At 40.1% G+C, this 27,007-nt stretch overlaps 1 protein-coding gene across 1 annotated transcript in view; it reads left to right on the forward strand.

The window, feature by feature from the left end:
• Nucleotides 1-973: 973 nt before the first annotated feature.
• LOC309491886 (uncharacterized protein) overlaps nt 974-27,007 on the forward strand; it is a 32,714-nt gene continuing 6,680 nt past the window's right edge. The window contains exons 1-3 of the mRNA XM_082160906.1: nt 974-1,035; nt 6,715-6,811; nt 13,749-15,168. Coding sequence (XP_082017032.1) covers nt 6,778-6,811; nt 13,749-15,168 — 1,454 coding nt within the window. The 5' untranslated portion in view covers nt 974-1,035; nt 6,715-6,777. The remainder of the gene's footprint in view (nt 1,036-6,714; nt 6,812-13,748; nt 15,169-27,007) is intronic.

The following is a 27,007-nucleotide window of genomic DNA, read 5'->3' on the forward strand; positions in this document are numbered from 1 at the left end:
CCTGGGGAGAAATTAGCTCTCTTCCAGTTCAGTTTATTAACAAATTCTTTTTGCTTAAATTGCTCTGCTGTATTATCTTAACTTGAATAGCTCGGATGAGGACAAGTTATTTTGTATATCTATTGCTTGAACTGCTTACAAGGTAAATAGCCTGTGTAATTTTCCACTCATACAGGACTGCCCTGTTGAGATTGGATAAGCTGAAGTAGTATAACCTGTAACCTTTTGATGATTTGCTACAAATATTAATCATTGTGTAACCAGTATTTTTATATTTTGTTCAAATACATTTTTATTTTATAAAGACAAATACTGTGGAGTCAGGCTCTGACCAGGGGTTTAGTTACCATTTAAAGTTAATTCTTCCCATACCTTGATACCAGATATCTTAAATGGAGTTTTGACTAGTCAAAATGTATTTAAAAATATCTCAAATCAGATTTCTTACTAGTGCAATTATAATTGCAGATATCTCTAATTCTGACTAGTCAAAAATTATAATTATGACTAGTCAAAATTGATGTATGACTATCCAAAATATATTTATGGATAGTCAAAACATTATATGCTAAAACGGCTTGCTATAATAATACCTAGTGCAAAATCCATGATATCTTTAATTACAATTTCTACTAGTCAAAACTCATTTGAACATATCCAGAAATATTTTCCAATGGAAGAATATGACTTGTCAAAATAGCATTGTAGATATCTCAAATGTATATTATGTCTAGTCAAAATAGCTTTGGAGATATCTTCAATGCATATTATGACTTGTCATAATCATAATCACATTGTAGATATTAATTCCAATTACGATTAGTCAAAATTGGAATTAAGATATTTGGAATTTGAATTCTGTCTAGTCAAAACTAAATTACACTACTACAGCCAGGGGTATTTAATGCTAAGCCGGCTTGCCATAGTCGCGTCTCCGATCATCTACAGTTGGCGGCCGATGACGTCACCGCTCGCTCGCGCCGTCTCTTCCCTCATGGAGTTTCGAGTCTTCTGAGGTGAGGAGAGCAGTTCACGGTATGTATCATATTTACACCATCACATACATTTATACAGTTTGATTAAGTGACAGACTCATTTCTGTATTGTTTTCATCGATCACAGCGATACTTGTGCGTCTTTTCTGGCGTCTTCCTTCTGAAATAAACATGTAGTGCAGCAGCAGCGAGCATGAGGAGAATAGAGACAGAGCGCATTTAGGCCACGCCCACACCCAGGGGGAAAACAAAAGAACTGTCTCCATTGACTTTGCATTGCGAGAGGCTGCCTCCTTGTCATTTCTTGCTTCTAACAAAAGACAGACAAATGCCTAAAAGCTGCTGTGTGACAAGGTGTACAGCAAACAAGCTAAAAAACCCAGAAATAAGTTTTTATTAGCTCTCGACCCCCAAAAACGAGTGTTTTTAGGACATAAAAGTGGATACAGGCAGTTGAGACAGAGCGTCACGTGTCTCATTACTATGAGAACTAACGTACACCCGCTGGAGGAGTCCGTAATCGGCAACACAGGATAGTTTATCTTACAGAAATATAATATATAAAACTGACATTTGGATATTTGACTCACCAGTGACCAAATGTTTAACTTACTGCACACGTAGTGTATTTTTAGTGCATACTGAGTGTCAGGATCCCACAATTGACCCATTCGTTCCAGCCTGTATCCACTTTTATGTCCTCAAACGCTCGTTTTTTGGGGTCGACAGCTTATGAAAACTTATTTCTGGGTTTCTTAGCTTGTTTGCTGTACACCTTGTCACACAGCAGCTTTTAGGCATTATTCTGTCTTTTGTTAGAAGCAAGAAATGACAAGGAGGCAGCCTCTCGCAATGCAAAGTCAATGGAGGCAGTTCGTTTGTTTTCCCCCTTGGTGGGCGTGGTCTTCAGATTATGACGCGTTGCGCTCTGTCTCTATATGTTGAGTTCATTCAGACCTGAGCGATGTTGTGTTCGTTTGTGTGATTGTCTCTATTTTTGGAGTGAGAATTGTTACTAAATGTAAAGTTAAAGTTTGAGATCTGTGAAGGGAATTAATTTGAAGTGTCATACTGGAACAGATTCTGCTAAATGCTTTACATTGAGCCTATGATGAGCCACGTGAGACATTAAAGCAATACTAATAAATATGAATCGCGTTTTACTCTTGGAACAATAGTGGGGGAGAGCTGGGACAGTTAAAACACTTTTCAGAATAAAGTTTGTTTTCTAAGAAGGTTACATATAGATTTTTTTTTTTTTGATCAACAACCTGAATTCACATATGTGCTCTCTTAGTATCATGTGTTATTCGGTACAAATATAGAATGATGTAAGTAAAAATTTACTTTGAACGGTAGTTGTGCTTTGTTTCAATCGTCTGACAGGGGTGGGACGGATGAAACATAGCATTTTAAACGCCAACTATTCATCTAATGCTTGTTTTTATGAACAATACCTGACAAGTAACTTACATTGTTACAAACATATTTTGTAATTGATTTTAATTTAAAGGTTCACATTAACATTTTTGTTTTGTCGCCGAATAAACAATAGGCCTATGCCATACCTGAGTGTCAACATTTGGTTTTCAAAATCCAGGAGATTTGTGCGGGGGACCATTCGGCGCGTGGGGGGGTTTAACACTGGTACAAACACATATAACACTGTGGTACTTCGGTTTCTTTGCAGGGACACCGCCTTCACTCAGGGCCGGATTAACAATTTTCTGTGCCCTGGGCAACAAGACTCAAGGCCCTGGCGTAGTTAGGGGGTTTCGGGGGCATGCTCCCCCGAGAAAATTTGGATTTCTCTGATCTACATGTGCAATTTAGGACTTTTGAAGGCCAAAAAATTATAAGAAATAGGCTAGCTTTAAAACCTTGTCATTCGATTATTTGTCAATACCTGCTCTCTCCTCATCTTCATATTTCTTTTTCTCTCAGTCTTTTTATCCTTTTTATCCTTTCCGGCAAACACCACGCCTATCAAGTAAGGGTACTGTTGGTGGTGAAAACGCTAGCCGGATCATGGTTTACCAAACCGTACTGTACTGTACCGTACCACTCAGTGGAAACAAGCCATAATAGGCTATTTTGAAGAAGACAGACAAATCCGTTTACAATTAATTTTCTTACATTCGTCCTTAAGTCATATTGCGTGTTTGCTAGTTGAATAGCCTGTTATTATGAAGAAAATGAGTTTTCCTATGACCTTAAACTAAAAAAAACTGATATTACACAATTAAGGATGTGTTGTAGTTAGGGATGGGTTCCAAAACCCGGTATTAAACGGGCTGAATTAAGAAAGACCGCTGGATCGATAACCCTGACATCGATAACCTGGCTTCTGGAGCTCCAACTGGTAGATTGCTGTGAACAATGCAGCCAGTCAGCCAGCCAGGTTTGTGCAGGAGGTGCGGGGGCCTCCGTTGGCATGGGCTCGTCCCGCGGTGAGGGGGCCACTGACCTGTCTATTTGCCGCTGAGCGCACTTCGGCATGCGTTGTTACAGGGCCACCCTCCGAGGAAACGGCGGCGTTCGCTCCCCTGCCTCCCGCTGTAGGGCAGCATCTGCCAACTCGATGGCCTCAACGAGTTCCAGCGTGGTACTTGGGTTCCTCATCCCGACAGCCTGTCGGTGTGAACGGGGAAGAGCACAAAGCAGATGGTCGATGACAATGCGTTCCACCACCTGACTGGCCGTTGGATTCCCCTCCAGCAGCCAGTGCTGCGCGAAGCGCGTGAGTTCAGCGGCCTGGGCATGGGCTGGCCGACGGGGCTTATATTCCCAATCGAAGAAGTACCGAGCAGCGCATATCAGAGACAAACCCAGACAGGCCAAAATTTCCCGCTTCACGTCATCGCAGCGCCTGGCGGTGGTGCCAGGGAGAGAAAAGTATGTGCGCTGCGTCTCTCCGGTCAGGAGAGGGGCCAAAACCTGTGCCCAGTCATCGTGCTGCCAACCTTCATTGGTGGCCGTGGCTTCAAACATCAGGTATGCCTTTACGTCATTGTGTGGGGTCATCTTCGGTAACAACTTGGCGGCTTGTGCTCGGGGGTTTGGCAGCGGAACGTGTTGTTGTTTCTGTTTTAACCCTGAAATGGCACACCTGATTCAGTTAAAGGCTTAACGAGTAGTTGACTAATTGATTAATTGACTAACTCCCACTCTTCCTATTCTAATAACTACTCATTAATTGAATCAGGTGTGCCATTTCAGGGTTAAAACAGAAACATGGTCTGTCAGGGGGTCCCTGCAGGAGAGGTTGAGAACCACTGCCCTGGCGGGTAGTGAGGTGCTCAACTATTTGTTGCTGGCGGATGCTAACCTCGGTGAGCCGTTTGAGAAATTCTTCCATGTTGGGGGAGGATTAGCCAATGGCATAATAACACCTACTGTGGAGGCGGGTATAAAGATAGTAAGGCCACATCTGATTGGTCAAATTTGGATATACAGCCTATGCATGCAATACACAAATGCTTGGCACATAAAATAAATTTCATTTAACGCACCTCTATGCGATACGGCTATCGCATGCACTATTATAGCGATAACGATAATTTTCAAATCAAATCAAATCAAGTATATTTGTATATCGCTTTTCACAATACAGATTGTATCAAAGCAGCTTCACAGTATTAAGTCGTTATAGCGAATAACAAGCCCGACAGGCTGAACGAGAGCCCGACGCGAAGCGGAGGCAAAACTTTTTGGACAAAAGTTTTGTATGTAGGCAAAACTATCAGGGCTTTACGAACGAGAATTTTGGAACATTTGAGTGCAATCAGGAGATGTGATGCCACTTCGTCTGTTTCCCAACATTTTCAACTAGCTAAGCATGCAATTTCTGACCTGAAATTTCTGGGCATTGAAAGAGTTTTGCCTAAAAGGAGAGGTGGTGCTGTAGATAAAAAACTGCTACAGAGAGAATCTTTTTGGATTTTTGAACTCAACAGTCTTTTCCCGAAAGGGATGAATGAAGAGATAAACTATTCATGTTTTCTGTAAATGCTTTTATTCTTTTTTAGAGATAAATATTGTTAACTTTTCTATTAAAAGAATTGTGTTCCTATTTGTTCTCTGGGACTGGGCTGAAGCCCCTCCCTTTGCACCTGCTACTTGTTTCCTGATTACTTATCGGGTATTAATTGACTGCATGTCTGGTGTTGATTCACTATGAGCATTGAGAATAGCTGGATAGCTGAAACATCTGCTCTTGCTCTATTAAAATAATTGATTCTTTTTGTTAAAGACTTTGTCTATTTTTTCAGAGTGCGAACCATCTACAGTCTCTTCAATATTTCATTGGTTTTCACGCACCTGGACTTATAACTAGCCTTCATCTGAGCGCAACAATATTTCCTTGTCTTCTGAGTTTCCAGACCTAACATCTTGATGTAGGTCTGGCTTGCCAGGCTAAGGCTATTATAGACAGTGGACTAAACGCTACTACATTTAGCCATCTCATTCAAAAATATTTTTGTGTGAAGTGAAAAAATCCCTCACACTCAATTTTTCATAACTCGCCTGTATGTACTTAATAAATCAATAAAAACATTTTGCTTGAGGTCACAGCATTTGGGTTCACACGCTCACAAGGTTGGCGAAAAGTAAAGGCTACAGGCTAAAACACTCGAGGTTAGAGCCAGGGCAGACGACAGGATGAAGCGTGCAAAGAAAAGTAGTGTGTGGGACCATTTCACCTAAAAGAATGACACAGATGTAAGTTGCAACTTGTGTGATACAGTTTTTAAATACAGTAGAAGCACATCATCTATGAGTATGAGATGCGACAGAGTTGCGAAAGTTGCTCGAAATGGCTGTTATGTCAAATAGCGTAGCATATTTCAAACTAATCGATTAACCGGTTTCAACCGGCTAATGAGGCTCGGTGGTCGGTCAAGACATTTTTTAGTTTTCGCCATCCCTACTTCTTAAAGGGTTAGTTCACCCAAAAATGAAAATTATGTCATTAATGACTCCCCCTCATGTCACTCCAAACCCGTAAGACCTCCGTTTCTCTTCTGAAGACATCTTAAGATATTTTAGATTTATTCCGAGAGCTTTCTGTCCCTCCATTGTAAGTCAATGGACGTGTCACTGTTCACGTCCATAAAGGTAATAAAGACATCATCAAAGTAGTCCATGTGACATCAGTGGGTTATTTAGAATGTTTTGAAGCATCGAAAATACATTTTGGTCGAAAATTTATAAAAACTATGACTTTATTCAACATTGTATTCTCTTCCGGTCTATTTTCCATCCGCGTTCACGAGTCCACATTGACGCTGCTGACGTACAGTAAGACGCTGCTGACGCGTTATCTGGTGCGTCAATGTGGACTCGTGAACGCGGATGGAAAACAGACCGGAAGAGAATAGCTAGCCTATCTCTGTAGTGGTTGATGAAGATGACTGTCATTAGTTATTGTTTTTGTGTTATTGATGTTTTATCCATGTCATAGTGTGAGAAATAACATTATTGTCTTTTCAATGGATCAGTTTAATAGGCTGTTGTCATTTATCCTGACTCAAATAATGTCTTTCTAACAGCAAACAATCAGAATAAAGTGAGATGATCTGCTGATGATCCTGAATGGCTTGTTGAATGATTGTTGATAGTCTGAGGCTCATCAATATTAACAGATCTGCTGAAAACACTCTTTATTTCATGACAATAGTTCCTGTTTTAACCTCATTTATTATGCTGATGTCTTCAGATCTCCTGTAAGTTGACACTTAAAGAGGACAGTGAGAACAGGAGTGATCCAGAACCCTGCAGAATGAAACACACTGAAGATCCTGAAGAACAAAGAGGTTTGTGTTTATTCTGCATTCATTCATGATGCTGAAGAACATTCATGTTAGAAACATTCAAGCACTTCATCACATTTAGATAAACAGTTCAACTATGAAATGGTACAGAATGTTTTGGGCAGGGCTTCAGACTAACTTTTTTTACTAGGAGTGCTGGAGCCCCTGACTGAAAATTTTAGGAACACAAGCAGAAAATTTAGGGGCACTTTATGAAAATTGTATTTATCTGTATTATTTTTCTTTATTCATAATTTCATGATGTATTTTGTCAAGCCAGAGATTCATGTATGTGTTCAGTGCATGAGGAGACTATAGATAGCATGTGAAGATCATATGTCACATGAGACAGGTGGATGAGCTATATTTTGTAGAGGGTCAAGTCAAGTCAAGTTTATTTGTATAGCGCTTTTCACAATACAGATTGTATCAAAGCAGCTTCACAGTATTAAATTAAAATAATACAACAAAGTTTGTTTCAAGAGGAATTTATTGATTGATAAAATTAAATTAAATATCCCCAAAATATCCCCAACTGAGCAAGCCAAAGGCAACAGTGGCAAGGAACCGAAAAACTCCATCAAGTGACCTAATGGTGTCCTAAAACTCCATCAGGTGACCTAATGGAGAAAAAAAACCTTGGGAGAACCCAGGCTCAGTCGGGGGCCAGTTCTCCTCTGGCATTTATGAGCTAGAGGCCGTATTGTAGTTTGAACTGTGGGATTATATGAATGCCTGGCCGAAGAGATGCGACTTTAATCTAGTTTTAAACTGGGAGAGCGAGTCTGAGCAACGAACAGTATCAGGAAGACTATTCCAGAGTTTTGGAGCCAAATGTGAAAATGCTCTCCCTCCTTTGGTGGTTCTGGATATCCTAGGTATGACCAAAAGCCTTGAATTTAGTGATCTTAAAGAGCGCGATGGATTATAGGGTGATAGAAGATCCGTTAAATAGACTGGAGCTAAGCCGTTTAGGGCTTTATAAGTCAGTAGCAATACCTTGTAATTAATACGGAACTTTATAGGTAACCAATGCAGTGATGATAAAATCGGTGTTATATGATCATATTTTCTTGATCTCGTAAGAACTCTAGCGGCGGCATTTTGGACTAACTGTAGCTTGTTTATTGAGGATGCAGGACAACCAGCTAATAAAGCATTACAGTAATCCAGTCTCGAGGTCATGAATGCATGAACTAACTTTTCTGCATCAGAAACTGATAGCATATTACGTAGCTTAGCAATGTTTCTAAGGTGGAAAAAGGCTGTTTTTGTAACATATGAAATATGATTTTCAAAAGACAGGTTGCAATCGAGTATAACACCCAGGTCTTTTACTGTAGAGGATAAAGTAACAGGACATCCTATGATGTTAAAGTTGTATTGTGCGAGGTTTTGTGGGCGGTTTTTTGAACCGATAAGTATTACCTCTGTCTTGTCTGGATTTAATAAAAGAAAATTACGCGTCATCCAATCTTTTATATCTTTAACACACTCTGTCAATTTGGAAAATTTAGCGTTTTCATCCGGCCGTGATGAAATATATATTTGAGTGTCATCAGCATAACAATGGAAACTAATTCCATGTTTCCTTATAATATTTCCAAGTGGCATCATATATATTGAAAATAACAGAGGGCCTAATACAGATCCCTGCGGCACTCCATAGTTTACTGGAGTTATGATCGATTTTTCTCCATTTAAATAGACAAAATGGTAGCGGTCAGATAGGTATGATTTGAACCAGCTTAGTGCTTGTCCTTGAACACCAGTATAATTTTGTAGTCGATCTAAGAGTATTGTGTGATCTATAGTATCGAACGCAGCACTAAGATCAAGTAAAACTAGTATTGAGATACAGCATTGGTCAGAAGCTAAAAGTAAATCATTTGTGATTTTAACGAGCGCAGTTTCAGTGCTATGATGCGGTCTGAATCCAGACTGAAACTTTTCATAGATCTCATTTTGTTGCAAGAAAGAGCCCAGTTGAGCGGACACCACTTTTTCTAATATTTTAGACATAAATGGAAGATTTGAAATGGGTCTATAATTTGCTAGATTATTATGATCTAATTGTGGTTTCTTAATGAGAGGTTTTATAACTGCCAGTTTAAATGTTCTTGGAACATGACCTAAAGATAAAGACGAGTTAATAATATTGAGGAGAGGCTCTTCCACTACAGGTAACACTTCTTTCAGTAGTTTAGTTGGTATAGGATCTAATAAACATGTTGTTGTTTTAGACGAAGTGATACGTTTATTTAACTCTTTTTGTTCTATAGTTGTAAAGCACTGTAATTGTTCTTTCGGGGTGATAATTGAAGCTGAATTATAAGGCGCGATTGAAGATTGAACGTTTACAATTGTGGTTCTGATGCTTTCTATTTTCTCAGTGAAGAAGTTCATGAAATCATTACTACTGAACTGTAACGGGATATTTTGTTCGGGTGACGTCTGTTTATTTGTTAGTCTAGCCACGGTGTTAAATAAAAACCTTGGATTGTTTTGGTTGTTTTCTATTAGTTTGCTGAGGTGCTCAGCCCTGGCCGCTTTTAGGGCCTTTTTATAACGTGACATACTGTCTTTCCACGCGATTCTAAAGACCTCTAAATTAGTTTGTTTCCATTTACGCTCTAAAATACGGGTTTCTCTCTTTAAAACATGCGTAGTATTGTTATACCATGGTGCTTTATTTTTCTCTCTGACCTTTTTTAATTTAATAGGTGCAACCACATCCAATGTTCTAGAGAGAATGGTGCTCATAGTGCTAGTTAGTTCTTCTAGTTCATCTGTTTGTTTGGGTTCAGGCAGCAGCCGAGACAGATTAGATAAGCAATTTGAGAAATTATCTATGGTGGATGGGAGGATTGTTCTGCCTGGTTGATAACGCGACGCCACATGACATATTACAGCAGTACGTAAAATGCAAGTTACCATGTAGTGATCAGTGACTTCATCACTTTGTGGAATGATATCTATATCGGTTGGATCGGTTCCATGTGATATAATTAAATCGAGTGTATGATTAAGACGATGTGTTGGTCCGGTGACGTTTTGCTTGACCCCAAATGAATTTAATAAATCTGTAAACGCAGCTCCTAACGCATCATTTGGATTATCTACGTGTATGTTAAAATCTCCAACAATTAGTGCTTTATCGACATTGACTAATAGGTCTGAGAGAAAATCTGCAAACTCTTTTAGGAAATCAGCGTAAGGCCCTGGCGGTCTATATACGGTAGCCAAGGCTAGAGATAATAGGGATGTTTTTCTAACATCTAAGAGCGTAACATTTAGTACAAGTACTTCAAATGAAATAAACGTATTACTCGTTTTCTGGGTAACATTTAGAATATCTCTATAAATGGTTGCAACACCTCCGCCACGACCAATCAGACGGGGCTCATGCTTATAACAGTATCCAGGAGGAGTAGACTCATTAATACCGAAATAATCATTTGGTTTAAGCCAGGTTTCAGTAAGGCAAAGTACATCGAAGCTATTATCTGTGACTATTTCATTTACAATAACTGCCTTAGGTGTGAGTGATCTAATGTTTAGAAGACCTAGCTTTAGAAATAGTTTTTGTTTACTAATAGCAACATTTTCTGTTTTAATAACAATTAGATTTTTCCTAGATCCTGCATTAGATTTATTATTTGATCTCACTAAACGAGGAATAGACACGGTTTCTATGCAATGTTCTACACTAGTATTTATATCAGTTGAATTGGTGCAGCAGAGACTATGATTTGGACTTTTGGTTACTAGTCAAAGGGTATTTAACATTTTGGAGATGTTATCTGACAGAAGATCCGCTCCGAATCTGCTTGGGTGTAAGCCATCAGCACGGAAAAGCCTAGGACGCTCCCAAAACAGATTCCAATTATTTACAAAGAGCAGTTTCTGCTCATTGCACCATGACATTAACCATTCATTTAGCGCAAATAATCTGCTGAACTTTTCATGCCCTAGTCGGTACGTGGGAAGCGGTCCTGACACAATGATCGTTGTTTCAGGCGATGTGCTGCGTACCGTATCGATTAGATTCCTGAAGTCTTTCTTCAGAATCTCCGTCTGGCGCAGCCTGATGTCGTTCACTCCCGCGTGCAGGACCACAGTTCCGACGTGCTCGTCACCGTTCAGGATCTCGGGAACGCGAGCAGCGATTTCAGAAACACGAGCACCAGGAAAGCAGTGACTTTGCACCTTACTTTTACCTAACGTAGCGTGTACGTGCCGAACGATGGAATCGCCGATGATCACAGCATCGCGTTCTGTTTCGCGTAGAGGGGAGAAGCGGTTTTGTGTCGATAACTCGAAAACCGGGAGGGTCGGAGAAAGTCTTGGTCTAAACCTGACTCGCGTCTTCCGCTGCGGAACCACCCATGCTTCGTGGTGGCGTGTTGGAGCCGGAGTGAACGAGACCATGGCTGATTGCGACCGATGCTGAGGAACGCACGGAGTAGACGCGGTCGGAGTCAGCGGGTTAGTAACGTTAAACACTGATTTGTGTGCATCGGCGCGTGATGTTTCAAGAGCCAAACACCGGTCTCTCAGCTCGGCCTGTCTCAATAAAAGGTTGTGGATCTGTTTCTCAACAGCTTCCAGCTCAGACTGCAGTGCGTGCAGCTCAAATGTGTCCTCACCTGCACCAAGCGGTAGACTACTTACATCTGATATATTCGCCATTTTAACAGATGGACAGTGAGTTAGCAACGAAGCTACCAGTGATGCTATCAATATTAATACTAATTTATATTATAAGTTTGTTTGTAAGTGAGTGTGGAGAAGACGCGTTCAGCCGTGATCCACGGACGTAACCTTTAAGAGTATGCAGAGTTGGATCACTAATAGGCTTGAGACGCGTCTGCTCAACAGTCCGCGTTGTAACTATGAGGTTTTTTAGGTTTTTTAGTGGTAGGGGTGTAGAGTAGACGCACGATAGGCGAAAAAAAAATGTTTGTTTATAAGTGAGTGTGGAGAAGACGCGTTCAGCCGTGATCCACGGACGTAACCTTTAAGAGTATCCGGCGTTGGATCACTAATAGGCTTGAGACGCGTCTGCTCAACAGTCCGCGTTGTAACAATGAGGTTTGAGCAGTAACGTTAGTGCTTCTCAGTGAGGAAAAGTAGAAAATGTTCGTTGTAAGCGAGTTTAAAGAGAAAAATCAAGAATTATAAATCAAATCGATAGAGCTCCAAAAACAACAACGCATTCAGACGCAACGCATGATAATAACAGGACAAGACATTACTCACCGTGTTTGTTGAGTGTTTCTTACTCACCTGAGCTTTTATGAACTCAAAGGCGCGAGAGAAAATAAATAAATAAAAATAGCTGAGCGCACGGGTGGCGAGTTAACAGGCTAGCGAATTACTAGCGTGTTGTGCTAGTAGTAACGGAAGCTAGCGATGCCAGGGTTGGGTAAGCTGTATTTAGTAGTAATATAAACAACTAGAAATTGTAGTAAATGATGGTTCAAAACAAGGAAATACGAGGCTAAGACGGAGCTTACAGCACCGAAGCAGACACACTCACAGCAGGCAGCGAGGCAGAGAGAAAAATCAAGAATTATAAATCAAATCGATAGAGCTCCAAAAACAACAACGTATTCAGACGCGACGCATGATAATAACAGGACAAGACATTACTCACCGTGTTTGTTGAGTGATTCTTACTCACCTGAGCTTTTATGAACTCAAAGGCGCACACTCACAGCAGGCAGCGAGGCAGACGTAGGGTGTAGGGTGAGGCACCCTACATTGTAGGGTGTGTACAATGTAACATGTTTTCAACTGATGCAGATGTAAACAACACAGATAGTTTCTTAATATGGAAGTGAATTGTGCCATGTGTTCGTATGACATATACGTTCCATTTTTAAAGCTTAAGCAACATAGTTTGTTACCATAAAAGGAAACTGCTCTGTAATGTATATAAGCTCAACCTTACTGTACCACCTCAGAGAAACAGAGGCATGAGAAACAGGGGCAGAGAAACAGAGGCATGGTGAACTGAGAGACATGAGGGCAGAGAAACATAAAGCCAGAGAAACCATTTACATCTAGTATGATGGAATGAGAAGATAAAGAAATGGGGAACAGAGAAATCTGGAATGAAGACCTCTCATGTAGCCTTATTCTTACATGCCTGTTTCTCTCTGTCTGACACATGATACATAATAAATTGAATCTCTTGGCAAAGATAACTGGTGTAGCTTCCGTGATTCAACCATAAAGGGGAAACCATGATTTTAAAATCTACACCACTCTACACTTTGAGCTTGTGAAGTTTCTACACACACTGCAACGGCCGTGAAATGACGTCACTCTCTGCGGCAGCTTTTTTACAGACACAAGTTCAACATATAAATAATAATAATTCAAAGTGTCAATTTTAAAAAATAACCAATCCACTCCACTTGAATGCTAAACGCTTGTGTTATTTGTCACAGGGTAATTCACTTGAGCTTGTGTTTCTGGTGTCTTACTTTCACATGCGCATGAATGGAAGTCAGTGCAAGGAAAAGTCTAGTGTGAACGGCCATTAATAATTAAAACATTTTAGTAAAATAAATATCAATCTCAAAGTTGGTGTCAAAATATGGCAGTATTGTATATTTTAATGTTAATACCATGTTAGATAATTGTGTCATTGATCAAATAAATGTAATAGTTCTTGCTAAAGAAACATGGGATTCGTGCCTATAATGTTTTAAAAATAACAATTGGAAGATAAATTTTCCTCATTAATGGAAAGTTTCAAGGACATGTAATCAATTTATAAAAAGGCATCAAATTATCATAATATTTTATAATAGTTGTCTACTTTCTACCATTACATCAGGGCTCACTTTCATGTCCTTTCACTTTATATTTCTTTATATTATTTGGATGTACTGATAATTTAATTGAATATTTGTTTCTTTCATGTCAGACCTGATGGAAGAGAGCGAGGAGAGTGAAGAACTGAGTGAAGTGGAGGAGGAACATCATGTCAAACCTGGAGAAAAACTTTTGAGTCGATCAAAGACTAAACAGACATTTTTAAAGAAAAGAAGAGCCAAGAAATCTTTCACCTGCACTCAGTGTGGAAAGAGTCTCACAAAGAAAGGAAATCTTGAGCGTCACATGAGGATCCACACTGGAGAGAAGCCGTTCACATGTGTTCAGTGTGGGAAGAGTTTCACAACCAAACAAAGTCTTGAGATTCACAAGAGGATCCACTCCGGAGATAATCCTTTCTCATGTGATCAGTGTGGAAAGAGTATCACAACCAAACAAGGTCATGCACATCACATGAGGATCCACACTGGAGAAAAGCCGTTCTCATGTGGTCAATGTGGGAAGAGTTTCAGGCAATCATCACACTTTAATGCTCACATGAGGATCCACACTGGAGAAAAGCCGTTCACATGTGATCAGTGTGGGAATAATTTCAAAGACAAAAGTAGTCTTAATCTTCACATGAGGATCCACACCGGAGAGAAGGTGTTCTCATGTGATCAATGTGGGAAGCATTTCTCATTTAAACATCATCTTAAAAGTCACATCAGAGTTCACACCGGAGAGAAGACGTTCTCATGTGATCACTGCGGCAAAACTTTTCGTCATGCATCAACCCTGAAGACACACCTGAGAGTTCATACGAAGGAGAAGCCGTATTCATGTTCTGTGTGTGGAAAGAGTTTTTCACGGTGGGACACTTTACATAAACATGAGAAAACTCACACTGGTGTGAGAGAGTACATGTGCTTTGAGTGTGAGAAGACTTTTACTGCAGCACACAGTTTGAAACTGCACCAGAGAATTCACACTGGAGAAAAACCTTATAAGTGTTCACACTGTGACAAGAGATTCAGTCAGTCATCATCTCTGAAAACACATGAGAGGATCCACACTGGAGAAAAACCTTACAAGTGTTCACACTGTGACAAGAGATTCAGTCTGTCAGCAGATCTGAAAAAACATGAGAGGATCCACACTGGAGAAAAACCTTACAAGTGTTCACACTGTGACAAGAGATTCAGTCAGCCAGGACATCTGAAAACACATGAGATGATCCACACTGGAGAAAAACCTTACAAGTGTTCACATTGTGACAAGAGATTCAGTCTGTCAGCAAAACTGAAAACACATGAGAGGATCCACACTGGAGAAAAACCTTACAAGTGTTCACACTGTGACAAGAGATTCAGTCAGCCAGCAGATCTGCAAAGACATGAGAGGATCCACAGCAGAGAGAAGCCGCACAGATGTGATCAGTGTGGAAAGAGTTTTGCTTTTAAAAGTCACCTGAATCTACACATGAAGATCCATACAGTGGAGAAACCACATCACCTCAGTCTGAGATCACGGTAAGTAGTTTATTTTCATGTGCTGAGCAACAAAGTCTCTTCTGTGTAAGTTAGACACACATCACCCTATAGCCACATCTCTCCTCTCCACCTATAGCTGGTGTGTGGTGAGCACAGGACACTTTGTTGATTGATTTATATCCATTAACTTGTGTTCAGCCAACAGGAATGTCTAATTTGTCAGTTCAGATCAATGCAAAAACCCACATATTTGCTCTCTGACAGTAGATGGCGCTCATGTAAAGCAGAAATACAGCACTATACAGGGCTCTAGACTGCGACTAAATGGTCACATTTTGCGACCTTTTTTAAGAGAGAGCTGCCATTTCTGCCGCATACGAGAAACATCACACGGCAAACGAAAGCAGAATGAAACCACGCTATTCGTCTGAGCTGCGCAGCACAAACAGTTTATCAGCTCAGAGCAATACTAGACAGCGGTTTACTCATGAGCCGATCTCGATCATGCAACAACATTACTACACAGAGCTGGCAGATTCATTGAGAAAGCATTTTAAAGGGATAGTTCACCTAAAAAGGAAAATTAGCCCATGATTTACTCGCCCTCAACTCATCCTAAGTGTGTATGACATTCTTCTTTCAGACAAATACAATCGTATATACAGTTGTAATAAATGTCCTGGCTCTTTATAATGTGCTTATAATGGCAGTGAATGGCTGTTTCTGTTTAGAAGTCCATAAAAGTGCATCTATCCATGATGAAAGTGCATCTATCCATGATAAAAGTGCATCTATCCAAAAAGTGCTCCACACGTCTCCGGGGCTAATAAAGGCCTTCTAAATTGAAGCAAGGAGTAAGAAAAATATCCACATTTAAAACTTCATAAAGTAAAATAACTAGCTTCCGGTCAAACAAACATACGGATTTGACTTAAGTCTAATGCTGCAAAAAGGATGTCATCCACGTGCAGCTCTTGGAGCAAATGGTGAAACTCGCCAAACTGGATAAGCCTCTGGAGGGTCTGGTGGACCCAATTACGCCAACGATGACCCTTATACTGCTGTCTCTCTTGATGAATGCTCAATTAACATCAGCCATCTTGCAAACAGACAACCGCCTAGCACTTGCCCCTCCCGCAAGAAGCGGATTTCGCCTCGGACGCACGTGTCCATCTGGACATCTAAAGTTACCATTCCCAGTCCTCATGTCTTATACTTTTTTCTGATCTCTAGGTGCCCAATGAGCACCCTCATATCTATGTCTTCTTCTTTGTCACTCCTTGTGTCCACCATTACAAACATCTCCCCCTAGACCTTCTTCTATTGGTGGAACATCTCAAAAACATGTTTTTCTTCCAGCGCATCCCAAAACCTGCCTTTACAGACTTTTGGGTACTTTTCCATTCTCTTATCCTTGTGACTTATTTTCTGCTGGGCATTACAGCATTCAGACTTTTACATGAGACAAGGGAAATTCTCCAACATAATCCCCCATTTGGGACTAACTTTAGTCCCACCTTCACTTTTGTCCCAGAATGTATCTTCATGAATAAACCTCTGTTATCTATCAATCATGGCCAATATAGACCATCCATCTTTCTTATCAATAGGCTTTCATCACAAAGGTATACTCTGGAGGAATAGTGAGACCAAACATCTCCACCCCTCTTTGACTGGAGTGGAGTAAAAGATCTCACCTTCCTGTTGGATCATCACTCTGAAGGGACAGATTACTTTAAACATTTGATTTCCAGTATAATCAACATATCTCAGTGTACAGACTTGAAGTTAGGATTGTCCCACGGTGCCAGAGGAACTGCATAGGCGTTTCTGGTGGCCTGGAGTGCTATCTGGGTTGCTCCATCGTTGCCAGAGGTGCGCTGTTCCTGTCTAGAGCGCTATCTGGTGTTGGAGCAGACAGCGGGTTTTTAAACCACCAGTTGAGTCTGCCCTTGCTGGTCCGGCAATTGTCGACCGTGCTTGTAATTAATTTCTCTTTTTACCCTGTGGAAACATCTACCAGTAGTCTAATGCATGTACTTCACTTTTAATTCTTAAAAAATTTAAAATATTAAAATAGCCTCACTATTTTATGAGTAAAATGATTAGTAAGTGATAAAAAGTAGTAAAAACATTCTTATCTTTTCCCTTTATATCTGGTTGTATTACCTCGTCCACGGGCAATGACCTGATTCAATCCTTGTATCGTCCCCTCCATACACATATTCATATTTGTGAAGAGTTAGTGTGATTATATGTAAAAATATTTTCAGTAGGATTATAAGTGTAAAAAAATATATATTCAGGAAGGGGTACTTTATATAAAACCAAATAAACAAATAAAAACCCCTCTAACTAACTCCCTACTTTACCCATGTTCTAATTATCTATCTGATTTTGCCCCAATAATAAAATACACAGTGTTACTACCCCCCTCTCTCTTCCAAAACAGAATCAAACTGTTAGGTACCCCATTCCTTGCTTCTTCACCAGATCTCCTTATAGGAAGTCGTCTACCTCGTTCAGTCCTGGCCCAATTGGGTACACTCTTGAGTTTGTGCACCCAATGTCAACTCCAGATGGTTTGTCTGACACATTAATCATCTGTTTGGAGGCCACGTTGGCTAGCATGAATCTGAGAAAAAGCACAACACAGCAGAACAACAAAATTGCGGGCCCAAGCCGGTGGCACCGCCACCCTGGTGCCTTTAGTTACATAGTGTAACTAAAGGCACCAGGGTGGCGGTGCCACCGGCTTGGGCCCTCCATCGCTGCTCGCAGCTATATATATATATATATATATATATATATATATATATATATATATCTCACACAAGTAATATTCTCTGTCTTGTCACTTAAAAAAATGTTTATATATATATATATATATATTAGGGTGCATAAAAAAACACAATTCTTGAATTTTGATATGGCTGGGTGCTAAAAGTGTTCCAATATAAGTAGAAACAACACATGTGAAATATTTTTCCAGTACATGATGATTTAGGGGTGCCACCGCACATCTGTTTTTGTTGGATAAAGTGGTCAACAGTGCTCAATGGTCACAATGGAGATCTGAGGTAAACAATACTACAGCTCAAGAAAACTGAGGTGATCTTTCTGTTTGAGGTGATCTTTCTGTGTTGGGTATGTATTATTACTAGGGCTGTCAATCGATTAAAATTTTTAATCGCGATTAATCGCATGATTGTCATGAGTTAACTCGCGATTAATCGCATTTTATCACACATTTTTTTATTTGTTCTAAATGTACCTTAAATTAATACTTTTCAAGTTTGTAATACTCTAATCAACCAGGGCATGGATAAATATAGATGCTTTGTGCAAATGTATGTTTATTATTGAAACCATAGTCAATATAGAGCATGAAGACGAGACATGTTTCAAAGGTCATAGATGTTTTTCAAAGAACTTGTTCATGTCTATTAGACACATGTAGAAAGAACAAAGAAATACCAGGTTCCCATTACTTCTCCTTCTTTGCACTGAGCAATTTACTAACACAAACATGTTTAGATTTTGAATGACAGGGCAGCTCTTCTGAAAATGCTAAATGTACATTTATTAGTTATTATTACATTGTAGTTTGTCTCTCTATGTGCCCATTTTGATGAAGCTAAATTCTCAATAAAACTGTTTTCATTGGTATGTTTTACTGTTTCTGTTGTCAAACAACGGAATGAATTTGAAATGGTGACTGAAACGCGACCCATTAAGACATAACCAGCTCTCCCTTCCAAGATGTTAAGTTAATCTGCACAACAATTCTGATAATTGAGCCGTCGTCTGGTGAAATCAAATTCACATAAGATAAAGACAATATCTGTGCTCTGATTTCGGCTATACTTGTAAAATTAGTGAAGCAACATAATATCTGTGCTTTACTGAATTAAAGCGCTGCTCCTCCGCGCGAGACGCAGAGAGAGAGAGAGAGAGAGAGAGAGAGAGAGAGAGAGAGAGAGAGAGAGAGAGAGAGAGAGAGAGAGAGAGAGAGAGAGAGAGAGAGAGAGAGAGAGAGAGAGAGAGAGAGAGAGAGAGAGAGAGAGAGAGAGAGAGAGAGAGAGAGCGAGCGAGCGTGCTGAGAGAGCAGTACCGGCGGTACCGGTAGATTCTCAGAAACTAAATAAGGTTTGGGCGCTTTGTTGAAGGGAAAAAATCGCTAAAGGGGTCTGCAATGTCGCTAAGTTGGCAACACTGTGTATCTCCAGGTTGGGCCACGGGTCAAACAGAAAATACGCGCTGCGTTAATCGCGCGTTAAAAAAATTTGTGCCGTTAATATGATTTTGCGTTAACGCGTTATTAACGCGTTAACTTTGACAGCCCTAATTATTACACATTACTATCATATCTGTAGTTGTGTCTTTGTATACTTATTTATCATAAGTCATTTAAGTCATATTTATAGGTATTTGGTGCTCATTACATCTAGCTAACGTTAGCTAGCAACAGTTTGCTAACCACAGTTAGCTATCTATGTTAGCTAAGCTATTAAGCTTAACATCAACAGTATTCTAGAGTGGACAATGTCATATTCAGAGTATACAGTGGGGAGAACAAGTACGATTTTGCATGTTTTCCTTCTTACAAAGTATGTAGAAGTCTGTCATTTTTATCATAGGTACATTTTAACTTTGAGAGACGGTATCTAAAACAAAAATCCAGAAAATCACATTGTATGATTTTTAAATAATTAATTTGCATTTTATTGCATGACATAACTATTTGATCACCTACCAACCAGTAAGAATTCCGGCTCTCACAGACCTGTTAGTTTTTCTTTAAGAAGCCCTCCTTGTTCTCCACTCATTACCTGTATTAACTGCACCGGTTTGAACTTGTTACCTGAATAAAAGACACCTGTCCACACACTCAATCAAACAGACTCCAACCTCTCCACAATGGCCAAAACCAGAGAGCTGTGTAAGGACATCAGGGATAAAATTGTAGACCTGCACAAGGCTGGGATGAGCTACAGGACAATAGGCAAGCAGCTTGGTGAGAAGGCAACAACTGTTGGCGCAATTATTCGGAAATGGAAGAAGTTTCAAGATGACGGTCAATCTCCCTCGGTCTGGGGCACCATGCAAGATCTCACCTCATGGGGCATCAATGATCATGAGGAAGGTGAGGGATCAGCCCAGAACTACACGGCAGGACCTGGTCAATTACCTGAAGAGAGCTGGGACCACAGTCTCAAAGAAAACCATTAGTAACACACACCGTCATGGATTAAAATCCTGCAGCGCACGCAAGGTCCCCCTGCTCAAGCCATCGCATGTCCAGGGCTGTCTGAAGTTTGCCAATGACTATCTGAAAATAGAGCTTTTTGGTCTAAACTCCACTCGCCGTGTTTGAAGGAAGAAGAAGGATGAGTACAACCCCAAGAACACCATCCCAACCATGTAGCATGAGATGGAAACATCATTCTTTGGGGATGCTTTTCTGCAAAGGGGACTGGACGACTGCACCGTACTGAGGGGAGGATGGATGGGGCCGTGTATCGCGAGATCTTGGCCAACAACCTCCTTCCCTCAGTAAGAGCATTGAAGATGGGTCGTGGCTGGGTCTTCCAGCATGACAACGACCCGAAACACACAGCCAGGGCAACTAAGGAGTGGCTCCGTATGAAGCATCTCAAGGTCCTGGAGTGGCCTAGCCAGTCTCCAGACTTGAACCCAATAGAAAATCATTGAAGGGAGCTGAATGTCCGTATTGCCCAGCGACAGCCCCGAAACCTGAAGGATCTGAAGAAGGTCTGTATAGAGGAGTGGGCCAGAATCCCTGCAGTGTGTGCAAACCTGGTCAAGAACTACAGGAAACGTATGATCTCTGTAATTGCAAACAAAGGTTTCTGTACCAAAAATTAAGTTCTGCTTTTCTGATGTATCAAATAATTATGTCATGCAATAAAATGCAAATTAATTACATAAAAATCATAATGTGATTTTCTGGATTTTTGTTTTAGATTCTGTCACTCACAGTTGAAGAGTACCTATGATCAAAATTACAGACTTCTACATGCTTTGTAAGTGGGAAAACCTGAAAAATCTGCAGTGTATCAAATACTTGTTCTCCCCACTGTAGATGTCTCATGTGTATTGAGAGTAGCATTGTAGTTGTTACAGTAAATTAACAGGGTAAGGCCACGTGAAAATGTCCCATTGACCTCCATTCATTTTGTCTATAGAACAAATGAATGGAGAATCTTGAAAGTTGAATTCTGAGAAATGCCCAAGTTGGCCAAATGGCAAACAAACAACTTTTACTTTGATAACCCTATAGAACATGTTACTGTATAAACGTTCACTGTAATCAACATTTCCAGGTCAACCTTTTGGCAATTAGACTAAAAATTGCACATTTTTCGAAATTTCGCCAAAGTTCATGTGTTAGGTGGCACCCCTAAATCTCAATGGAATTCCTCAAAACTTTGCGAAAGTAATTTTTATGTTAATTGGAACAAAATGCAACGCCAGCCAAATTGATATTTTGAAATTAAAATTTCCCATTCAAATTTGATGCACCCTAATATATATATATATATATATATATATATATATATATATATATATATATACATATACTTATATATATATATATAATTGTACTACTGACTATTTAAACAGAGCAGTGTAATTGTTATATGTTAGGTTGACTATTTCATTATTATATTTTATTAAGGCTATAATGAACAGGCTGCAATGTTAAGATTGCAATGCTGAAATGTCTGTGTGTGTGTGTGTGTGTGTGGCGCAGGCGTGGGCGCGATTGAACAGTGGACACATAGAAACAAACTCCTTCATTTTGTTCATACAGGACACCATTCAAACTGAAAAGTGTTAACTTATATTTGTGTAAAGTCGCAATAAAACAGAACATTGTGCTTTTGTAAAATAAATTCAAGCAATCTGCCCCCGAAAGGCGCTAATTTTAAAATTAAACTAAAATGCTCACGGCTGCACGGGCATTCATAACTGTGCGCGTCCACGGCGAGGAACGAGCAGAACAGAGGCAACGTTTTTTAGTTCATTCCTACTTCCATAAGAATTCATTGAAAACGCTCCCTCTGCTCTGCACCATTATCAATGTCCGTGCGGACAAACATATTTTACTTTCGATTTTAAGTTAGCGATTCAAAAGCCCCCAGCAGTGTCACACGTCGATGAACCGGTGGGTAAATATTCCCAGAGTCACAACCCTAACATATTTATATATAAATACAATAGACCTACCTGATTTTGAACACAAGAGGGCAGCATAGCACTATGAATGACTTGGTTTATTTATTTTTTGGACTAAACAACTATTCTGGCTGTTTTTAAACTTAACTTAAACATAATTCTTAAATTTAAAAAAAAAAAAGAATAAAATGGGTTTAGTTCTGATATTTGTATAATTTTATATAGAAATAAATGGCGTACAATTGCATTTTTAGAAGATATGAGGCATTTAGTGTTTCCTTTTTTGACATTCCTTTAAACCCTCGCCATAGCATAGACTTCCTGTTGGTCGGAGCTAATGACTGTAAATTAGAAAGTTGTCCGGCTCGATGAGACCAATATACATACTGATTTTTGTAACTGTGGGTAAAAGTACCCCCCCCCCCACTTTTGTCAAAAGCATTTAGAAAGTGACACACTTTCTGCTGCCAGTTGGTGGCGCTATAAATTTGACTCACAATAGTTACATACAAGTGATCGGCCTCTTACCACGAACACACTGCTGAAGTTTCATCAAGATCAGTTAATGTATGCAGAAGTTATAACACTTCGTTTTTATCTTTTCTCGCCATAAATTCGTGTCCTCGCCACAGCCAAACCGTTCAAGATATCAAAAATCCGTCTGCAATTTAGCATCCTCAATGTCTTTACGAGTTTGGTGGCAATTGAAAGAATTGCCTAGGAGGATTATTTCAAATTCCAGTAAGCGTTCTCCAAACAACCCATAATAGCCGACTTTCTGTTGGGCTGGTGTAAAACTTGACCAAGGGAAAGTTGTTCGTCCTGATGAGATATGTACGTGTACTGAGTTTCATATTAATTCATGCAAGCGTGTTTGATCTATGGACCAAGTTTTCAGACCCCGTTCAAGGGTGAAAAAATCCCCCCCACCCCTCACACACACAGAGACAGAGAGAGAGAGAGAGAGAGAGAATTCTCCAGAAAAATCCACATTCAAACCAAAATATCTGACTTCCTGTTCGTTCGTTCGTTGGTCGGAGCTAATGACTGTAGATTAGAAAGTTGTCCGGCTTGATGAGAACAATATACATAAGTTTTGTTGCTGTAGATGAATCTAACCCCCCACTTTGGTCAAAAGGTGGCGCTATTGAGCCATTCCACCACGCCCGTTTCTGAAGCTTTGCACATGTCTACTGGCTAATAAGTGTGATGTGTCTGTCGAGTTTCATCCAATTTCAAGCATGCTAAGAGTCTCAAAAGCATCAAAAAAGAATATTAAAGTTTGATGCATTGCCATGGCAACAGTATCTAAGATATCAATAATCCTTTCACAGGTCTACATCTGCCGTGTGTCTACATTATACACATAAAGTTAGAAGCAAATCGGGTAAAAATAAGAGAGTGATTTCAAAGCATTTTGAAAGTGACAAACTTCCTGCTGCTAGTTGGTGGCGCTATAACTTTGACTCACAATAGTCACATCCATGTGATTGGCCTCTTACAACAAACACACTGCTGAAGTTTCATCAAGATCAGTTAATATATGCAGAAGTTATAACACACTTCCTGTGTCCCATTATTCGCCATAAATTTGTTTCCTCGCCACGGCCAAACCGTTCAAGATATCAAAAATCCGTTTGCAATAATTCATCCTCAGTGTCTTTACTTCATGCGAATGGATGAATTCCCTAGGAGGAGTATTTCACATTCCATTGTATGCGTTTTCCAAACAATATATTTTAACTGACTTCCTATTGGGCTGGCGTAAAACTTAGAGCTTAGAAAGTTGTTCGGCCCGATGAGATCTATATGTGCACCGAGTTTCATATTATTACATGCAAGCGTGTTTGATTTATGGACCAAGTTTTCGGACACCATTCCAGGGGGCGCTTTCGAGCCCCCCTGCCATGCCCGGGTACCAGCTTAAGGTCTAGGGAGGTGAGAGGGGCATAATTTGGGCTCAAGCACGTAAACTCCGTCCCTGTATCAAGCATAATGGGTGTTATCTTGTCCTCTATTTCAACCTGCAGCATAGGTTCTTGGTCAGAATTAGATAATATCATTGGAAGCTGACCCCTCCCTGTAGGATTCTCTGGGCATCCCTAGTAGCCTTGATCTTGGCCACGCCATGGGTTGACCGGTCCTGACACTTGGCCTTGCTTCATATCTGTTGTTTTGCTGTTCAGGATGGTATATCACAATTGGTGCATCTGGTTGCTGTGGATTTCCTGTGGTGATGGATGTACTCTGACCCTCAGGGGCTGGTGCCGGCTGAATGACTTGTGCAGCTGGGTTTGGGATGTTCATCGTTGCCATCACTGCAGACTGATCTTCAACATCCTTCATGGTAGCTTGAACTGACTCTTTTTTTTTTGGATTAGGTCATCCAGCTGTAGTTAGGTCAGCCTTCTTTGAAGTTCTCTTTCTTGATTCTTCAGCTTCTGTTCATTCTTCCTTTATTGTTCTACTGCATTAGCCACATGGTCACACAATTATTTTGTTGTCTTTGAATTCAGACCCACTACATCTTCCAGTTTGGCTTTTACAGAAGGAGACATGGCTGTCACTATAGCAGACCTGAACAGTGCAGTTACCACTGGGTCTCGTTCAGGGTCTCTTTCTAGCTCTTGTTCCCATCTTCTTGATTGTCTCTGGACATAGGTAGTTGGGTTTTCTTCTCCCATTGGTTCCCCTTTTCTAGTGTGGTTTGTTATGGGGGAGTTCCTCCAGGAGGAGGGTCCCTGACACATTCTTGAATTCTTTGTTAGGGCTGGCAGAGTGGGGTCTGTTCCTTGTGTAGTCCTGAAGTGTCTGATGTTCTCTTCGCATGGTTTCCTCCAAGGCCTTTCACATGGACTCAGTCTCTCGTTGGATTTGTTCTTTGGTTATGAGTATGTCTCTCTCTATCTCATCTTGCTCAGGTTCAAATTGTTGGCTGTCAGCTTCCATCTCCTTCTGCAGTCTCTCTTCGAATTCTTGTTGGGCTTTACTTGCATGATGATAAGGATTGGAGAGGGTGGGGTCTGGGATTTTCCTGATCAGATATCTCATGCTTAGGTTGCTGTCTTGACTTCCCCCATGACTCAGTGTGCCTTGTTTTGTTGGAAGTTGGAAGTTCAAAGATGTCTGTAGGTTTTCTTTCTCTGTAGCCAGGACTCACTTTTCTGTTGTCATCCATCCCTTCTTCCTCCCTCCTTACTTTGTCAGTTGGTTCATCCTCAAAGTCCACTTTGCCTTGTAGTGTTAAAGTTGCACTCACCAGTGGCAGTTGTTTACCAGTTGAATCATAGTGTAGTGCATAAGGGGGTGGGGTTGCCGTTATGTCATGTTATGTTATGTTTTCTCCCTAATTCCCTTAATCATTTTTACCCCCTGGTTTCTAAAAAGATTCAACACCTCCTGCTCTCTTCCTCTTTTCTCTTCTCTTCCCTCTGCTGGCCACTTAGTGTTTAACTTTCTAGTCCTTTTTCCCCACTTCTCTGGTTTTTAATAGCATCTCTACACATCGGATATTGTGATATAAGCTGCTCTATAGGGGGTCTCTTGTTGTGGTGACGTCGAAGCCATTGTTTTAACCTCAATTGTCCTCAAAAGTCTTCCCACCCTATTAGACAAACTATAATCTGTTTTCTCAATTTTCTGTTTAGTTGAGGAATTCAGGTACCTGTTTGTTTTTTTGAAGATATCTCAAGATGGTTCGTATTTGTACATCAGACAATCCTCCCCCAGGCACATCAGTTTGAAGGTTTTTCAAACCACCGGCCTCATGCAGTTATATCTCCTGCCCTATTTAGATAAGTAAGAGATGGTGTCAATTCCACTTCATGGCCTTTCCACATGGTAACTGAAATATTTAATTCCTCTTTATTGCAATTTTTGAAAAAAAAATTTTGTTTAGATTTTTGTTAGTTTTCTTAATCATTTTTTCTTTTGGTCTGTTAATTCTTGTCTCTGTCCTTCATTATCTACAAATTCCTTTTCCAGCCAAAAGTTCATTTTCTCTCACTCTGGTCCACATGTGTTCTTATCTTCAGGCTTCAAAAAAATTAAAAGCTCTCTTTCTCTTCCACCTCTCTCTCACACACACACACACACACACACACACACACACACACACACACACACACACACACACACACACACACACACTCACTCACTCACTCGTTATTCTTATTCTATTTTTCTTATAACAAATGAAAAGACAAAGTTAAGCAATCAAACTTTTGTGCAATATGGGCTGTTTTTCCTTTACTGGATCACAACGCTTACAATCAGGAAAATAGCCAAACAGCCGACAAAACCAATTTCACAGAATATTCTTTGTTCTTTAATGTTTATTTTCTTATTTTCCTTTCATTAATTTGTTTTTATTATCCTTTAAACTTTTTAATAGCATTGATTCACCATTCTTATTTCTTGGAAGAGTTTTATTTCATATGCATTTGTCTATCTCAGCTTTCTCAGCCTGATTACTCCCTTTTTTCTTTCACTGAGCGGTGCCAAGGTCACTTTGTAACAACAATTGTAACAACTCGGGGCAGTGCTGATTAATCTGACTGGTTCCACTGTAATTTTTCTCTTTTAGGCAGAACACAGCCCAGTCAAAAAGCACTTTATCTTTGCGTCTCCGTCCTTTTCTATCAATTCTGCTCAAATGCGGCTATATAATTTCTAA

This window comes from Leuciscus leuciscus, assembly GCF_965113295.1.
Source record: "Leuciscus leuciscus genome assembly, chromosome: 1".
In the NCBI taxonomy this organism is placed as follows: domain Eukaryota; kingdom Metazoa; phylum Chordata; class Actinopteri; order Cypriniformes; family Leuciscidae; genus Leuciscus; species Leuciscus leuciscus.